Source organism: Sinocyclocheilus grahami, unplaced genomic scaffold (assembly GCF_001515645.1).
Source record: "Sinocyclocheilus grahami isolate Dianchi unplaced genomic scaffold, SAMN03320097.WGS_v1.1 scaffold431.1, whole genome shotgun sequence".
In the NCBI taxonomy this organism is placed as follows: domain Eukaryota; kingdom Metazoa; phylum Chordata; class Actinopteri; order Cypriniformes; family Cyprinidae; genus Sinocyclocheilus; species Sinocyclocheilus grahami.
The window spans coordinates 1,710,434-1,717,102 of NW_015505610.1; the positions used below are offsets into that span (position 1 = coordinate 1,710,434).

At 40.2% G+C, this 6,669-nt stretch overlaps 1 protein-coding gene across 1 annotated transcript in view; it reads left to right on the plus strand.

Annotated features, from left to right (window-relative positions):
* Positions 1 to 4,323, plus strand: part of popdc1 (popeye domain cAMP effector 1) — a 14,217-nt gene extending 9,894 nt beyond the window's left edge. The window contains 1 exon segment of the mRNA XM_071582287.1: positions 4,069 to 4,323. Coding sequence (XP_071438388.1) covers positions 4,069 to 4,199 — 131 coding nt within the window. The 3' untranslated portion in view covers positions 4,200 to 4,323.
* Positions 4,324 to 6,669: the final 2,346 nt, after the last annotated feature.

Genomic DNA, 6,669 nt, shown 5'->3' on the forward strand with positions numbered 1-6,669 from the left:
AGTTGAGATAAATCAGGCAGGTTATTTGTGAATCTCTCTTTGGTGGCTGGAACAATAGTTCTGCCCGGACGATAACGCGGAGCCATATAGTTAATATCAGTAATACGCAGAATGCACAATACAAGGAAATGGTCAGTAACATCATCACTTTGAGGTACAATATCTATATCAGTAAGATCAATTCCATGCGATATAATTCAATCTAGCGTTTGATTAAAATGATGAGTGGGCCCGGTGACGTTTTGCTTGACTCCAAAAGAGTTTATTAGGTCAGTAAACACAAGTCCTAATGCATCATTTGTATTATCAATGTGAATGTTAAAATCTCCGACAATTAGCGCTTTATCAACAGTAACCAATAGGTCTGAGAGGAAATCTGCAAATTCTTTTAGGAAATCTGTATACGGCCCTGGTGGTCTATACTTGCCAGAGCAAGAGATACGATACATTTATTTTGCATATCTGACAGTGTAACATTAAGCAGAAGTATTTCGATTGAGTTTAACCTGTATCCTGTCTTCTGAGTAACATTGAGAATATCACTATATATTGTTGCAACACCACCACCATGATGCTGATAAATGCTTTGGGCACGAGTGATCTAATGTTTAGGAGCCCAAACTTTAAAAATCGTTTTTGTTCATTTATTTTAAATTTTTCTGGTTTAATCACGATCAGATTTTTTCTAGATCCTGCATAAAATGTATATTTTGACCTCACTATTCAGGGAACAGATACAGTCTTTATAGACTGGGCAGCACAAGTACTTCTATCATTTAAGCGGGTAGAACAAAAGCCATCATAGCAGTTATTTGAGAATTGGCTTACTAGTCATATGGAGCGTAGCGTCCTGGAGATGTTGTCTGACAGGAGTTCCTCTCCGACTCTGCTGGGGTGCAGGCCATCAGCGCAAAAAAAGCCTAGGACGCTCCCAGAAAAGATTCCAATTATTAACAAAGAGCAGTTTCTGTTCTTTACACCATGACAATATCCATTCATTTAAAGCAAAAAGTCTACTGAACCTTTCCTGTCCTCGTCGATACGTGGGAAGCGGTCCTGACACGATGATCGCCGTCGCAGGCAATGTGCTGCGCACCGTCTCGATCAGGCTCCTGAAGTCCCTCTTCAGTGTCTCCATCTGCCGCTGCTTGGTGTCGTTAACCTCCGCATGAAGCACGACCGCTCCGGGGATCTCGTCACCCTTCAGGATCGCAGGTATCTGCACAGAAACATCGAGAACACGCGCACCAGGGAAACAGTGAGTGTGCATTTTACCTTCAGCTAACGTAGCACGGACGTGCCAGACGTTGGAGTCTCCAACGATCACAGCGTCGCGTTCCCTCTCGCGGAGCAGTTCCGAGTGGAGATCTCGAAGACCAGAGGCGGCGGAGGGGGAGAGGTAATCACCCGGGGCCTGGCTCGCGTCTTCCGCTGCGGGTGCACCCAGGGTCCGTGGTGTCCCGGCGCCGGAGTGAAGGACATCTGGGAAGATCGCGTCCTGGGTGCACCGGGCCTGTGCAGAGAAACACACGGAGTAGAGGTGGTGGGAGAGTCAGTAGCACGCTGTATACTTACCTCGGACTTGTGAGTGTCAGCCTGGGATGTTTCCAGCGCGGCTCTCCTCTCTCAGCTGGGTCTGCCTCTCCAGCAGGTCGCAGTTTTGCTTCCCCACGCCCTCCAGCTCGAGCTGCAGTCGTGTCCTCACCTGCACTCAAAGGTAGACACACATCCGCCATTAAAGCAAGTAACAGTAAGTAAAACATTGGTTGTACGCTGGCGATGCTAATGGGCTATAAGCTAATAGCGGACTCGGGAAATCAAAATAAAACTAGTGATAACAAGGCGCTCTGATTGTTTTGGTTGTAGAATACGATAGGGGATATATTCACACGTTATAGAAATGAACATGATGGTGTATAAAATTGATTTTAAGATAAAAAATTAGACGATAAAGAATTAACTTGTCGAGGCTCAAACTCAAAACACAAGGTGAATGTTTTTCCTGCTTCACGTGAAATTCAAGAGCTGACAGTTCACTTGCTGCCTAATATATCCCACCCCCCAACAGGTGCCATTGTAAAGATATAATGAGTATTATTTACTACTTTACTACTATTTTAATGTTGTGGCTGATCAGTGTATATAGTTTAATATCTTTCGTATCATTCTGCACTCTCTTTTTTGTTTTTTTGTTTTATCAATACTTCATATGCATTTTTTTAATCATTTTTAATTATTTTATTCAACAAATAGCCACATATTAATAATGGGAGAATGGACAGTTAGCTGTTTTGCTTTGCAACAGGGTCCAGATCAATCTGTTGGGTTTTTGCCAGTTGACTGTACATCACCTTCTATATACATACAGTTGAGGTTTGCATACCCCTTTTGTCTACTAAGTTTATAAACTTTTTTGAAATTCAATTTAATTTATTGTTATAGATATAAGTAAGATTTCAAGGCAGTACCACTGCTCTTTAAATTTCAGAATGCTTCGAACATATGATTTAGCAAAGCATTGAACTTGCGTGACTCATCTGCCTCCTCTGAGCCTTCCGTTCCTCCCTGAGCTGCATGGCGAGCTCTGCAAGTCATTGAGGAACCCCTTTTCTCCTTGATGCCCCGGTTTCACCTGCCTGACTCTTCCGCACCGCTGTTGAGATGGTGGTCCATAGAGTCAGAAGTGTCACGCTCACATTCTTTGTCATGGGCATACATGGAAGGCAGTGATAGGTATGGCGCAGTGGGTTTTCGTTCCCAAAAACATCAATTACGGTTGATGATTGATACAATTACTTCGTAACGGAACATCTTGGGTTACGAGTGTGAATGTTCCCTGAGAAGTGGAATGAAACACTGCGTCATGTTACCATACCTTGGGTATGCCTACTCATCTTCCTTCAGACAACAAAGCTTAAGACGTAGTCGGCGCCAATAGCCTTGTTCTACAGGGAGTCCCAAGTTCGAATCCCAGCTCAAGGACTTTAACCGATCCCGCCCCACTCTCTCCCCCACTTTGCTTCCTGTCTGCTCTACACTGTCCTATCATAATAAAGGCAAAAAACCCCTCCAAAAATAAATCTTAAAAAAAAGAAGCTGAAGACATGTTTTATAATCAGCAGATGCGATTGGGACAATTACCAGCAGGTGGTAGCCAATCGAGATTGGTGTGTAGTACACATGCTTCAGACTATTTCAATTACCATGACGCAGTGTCTCATTCCCCTTCTCAGGGAACCAAGGTTACATTCCTAACAAGAACGTTTTTCAGCAAAGATTTGATCATGTTGATAATTTAGAGGCCTTAGAAATTGTGTATCAATTATGATACAGCAGGATTTAAACATCTTGCAGATTTTTAAAGGGGTATGCACACTAAAGTACTACAGACTAATGCACGTCAGATATTAATCAATGTCACAATAAAAACACTTCTTTCACTTCTTATATAATGCGGTCACATTAGACTTTGGACATGCAACATTTCTTTGAATACTACAACAGCCGTAATATGACACTGCCAGTCTTTGTTGTATCTTTTTAAAAAAAGAAATTCAGCATATGAGAAATAATAATAAATGTAAAAAAATTTACTCCACTTACCTGCAGTGCTGCAAACCTGCAGCTTTGAAGTAACGCACCTGATTCGATGTCTTCACTTTTAATTAATTCAGAATGCAAAATTCGAACTTTGTAATGCAGTGAAATTAGCATGATCTTGAGTTTCCAGCATGCATATTAATGGAAATGAATAGAACAAAAAGTGTAGCGTGACCTTCAGACACACAACTCAAAAACTGATTTCCAGCCCACACATTTTGGATACTGCTAATTTTATATAACATGCACAGAGTGTATAACAAAGTTGTAATTTTTTATTGTTTGTGTGATTTTATTTACATTAAACCGTTAAAAATAAGAGAATGATAGAAAATTTTGTCTCCATATATGACTTTATAAAACATTATACCTAAATCTTAATGTGTAACTACATACTGTTATTGTGAAAGACATTATTAAAAAACATTATTTCAGATTCGTTTTTGTTTGTTTGTTTGTTTCCTACAGAGAAAAATCCTCTGACAAAAGCATCCACGACTATGAAGCCAATTGAAGAAGGAATGGAAGACGACGTTTTTGAAACTGAATCCCCCACTACCTCTCAGAACATTTCCAGGACCCCCAGAGAAGACATGTAAAATGTTTTTATCATCTCATGGTCTTCAGACTTCTGTGTTTCACTTCATGTTCTATAAAAAAATTTGTTTTAATTAATTGAACAGGAAAATAAATCAGACTCCCCCTCAGATTACACCGTTTGGAGCAGAGATATGAAAACACACGGAGTAGAGGTGGTGGGAGAGTTAGCAGCGTGCTGTATACTTACCCCAGTCTTGTGATCGTCAGCCTCTCTCAGCTGGGTCTGACTCTCCAGCAGGTCGCGGATTTGCTTCTCCACGACCTCCAGCTCGAGCTGCAGTCGTGTCCTCACCTGCACTCAAAGGTAGACACACATCCGCCATTAAAGCAAGTAACAGTAAGTAAAACATTGGTTGTACGCTGGCGATGCTAATGGGCTATAAGCTAATAGCGGACTCGGGAAATCAAAATAAAACTAGTGATAACAAGGCGCTCTGATTGTTTTGGTTGTAGAATACGATAGGGGATATATTCACACGTTATAGAAATGAACATGATGGTGTATAAAATTGATTTTAAGATAAAAAATTAGACGATAAAGAATTAACTTGTCGAGGCTCAAACTCAAAACACAAGGTGAATGTTTTTCCTGCTTCACGTGAAATTCAAGAGCTGACAGTTCACTTGCTGCCTAATATATCCCACCCCCCAACAGGTGCCATTGTAAAGATATAATGAGTATTATTTACTACTATCAGTGGTTTTTAATGTTGTGGCTGATCAGTGTATATAGTTTAATATCTTTCGTATCATTCTGCACTCTCTTTTTTGTTTTTAAATAAAATCAATACTTCATATGCATTTTTTTAATCATTTTTAATTATTTTATTCAACAAATAGCCACATATTAATAATGGGAGAATGGACAGTTAGCTGTTTTGCTTTGCAACAGGGTCCAGATCAATCTGTTGGGTTTTTGCCAGTTGACTGTACATCACCTTCTATATACATACAGTTGAGGTTTGCATACCCCTTTTGTCTACTAAGTTTATAAACTTTTTTGAAATTCAATTTAATTTATTGTTATAGATATAAGTAAGATTTCAAGGCAGTACCACTGCTCTTTAAATTTCAGAATGCTTCGAACATATGATTTAGCAAAGCATTGAACTTGCGTGACTCATCTGCCTCCTCTGAGCCTTCCGTTCCTCCCTGAGCTGCATGGCGAGCTCTGCAAGTCATTGAGGAACCCCTTTTCTCCTTGATGCCCCGGTTTCACCTGCCTGACTCTTCCGCACCGCTGTTGAGATGGTGGTCCATAGAGTCAGAAGTGTCACGCTCACATTCTTTGTCATGGGCATATATGGAAGGCAGTGATAGGTATGGCGCAGTGGGTTTTCGTTCCCAAAAACATCAATTACGGTTGATGATTGATACAATTACTTCGTAACGGAACATCTTGGGTTACGAGTGTGAATGTTCCCTGAGAAGTGGAATGAAACACTGCGTCATGTTACCATACCTTGGGTATGCCTACTCATCTTCCTTCAGACAACAAAGCTTAAGACGTAGTCGGCGCCAATAGCCTTGTTCTACAGGGAGTCCCAAGTTCGAATCCCAGCTCAAGGACTTTAACCGATCCCGCCCCACTCTCTCCCCCACTTTGCTTCCTGTCTGCTCTACACTGTCCTATCATAATAAAGGCAAAAAACCCCTCCAAAAATAAATCTTAAAAAAAAGAAGCTGAAGACATGTTTTATAATCAGCAGATGCGATTGGGACAATTACCAGCAGGTGGTAGCCAATCGAGATTGGTGTGTAGTACACATGCTTCAGACTATTTCAATTACCATGACGCAGTGTCTCATTCCCCTTCTCAGGGAACCAAGGTTACATTCCTAACAAGAACGTTTTTCAGCAAAGATTTGATCATGTTGATAATTTAGAGGCCTTAGAAATTGTGTATCAATTATGATACAGCAGGATTTAAACATCTTGCAGATTTTTAAAGGGGTATGCACACTAAAGTACTACAGACTAATGCACGTCAGATATTAATCAATGTCACAATAAAAACACTTCTTTCACTTCTTATATAATGCGGTCACATTAGACTTTGGACATGCAACATTTCTTTGAATACTACAACAGCCGTAATATGACACTGCCAGTCTTTGTTGTATCTTTTTAAAAAAAGAAATTCAGCATATGAGAAATAATAATAAATGTAAAAAAATTTACTCCACTTACCTGCAGTGCTGCAAACCTGCAGCTTTGAAGTAACGCACCTGATTCGATGTCTTCACTTTTAATTAATTCAGAATGCAAAATTCGAACTTTGTAATGCAGTGAAATTCGCATGATCTTGAGTTTCCAGCATGCATATTAATGGAAATGAATAGAACAAAAAGTGTAGCGTGACCTTCAGACACACAACTCAAAAACTGATTTCCAGCCCACACATTTTGGATACTGCTAATTTTATATAACATGCACAGAGTGTATAACAAAGTTGTAATTTTTTATTGT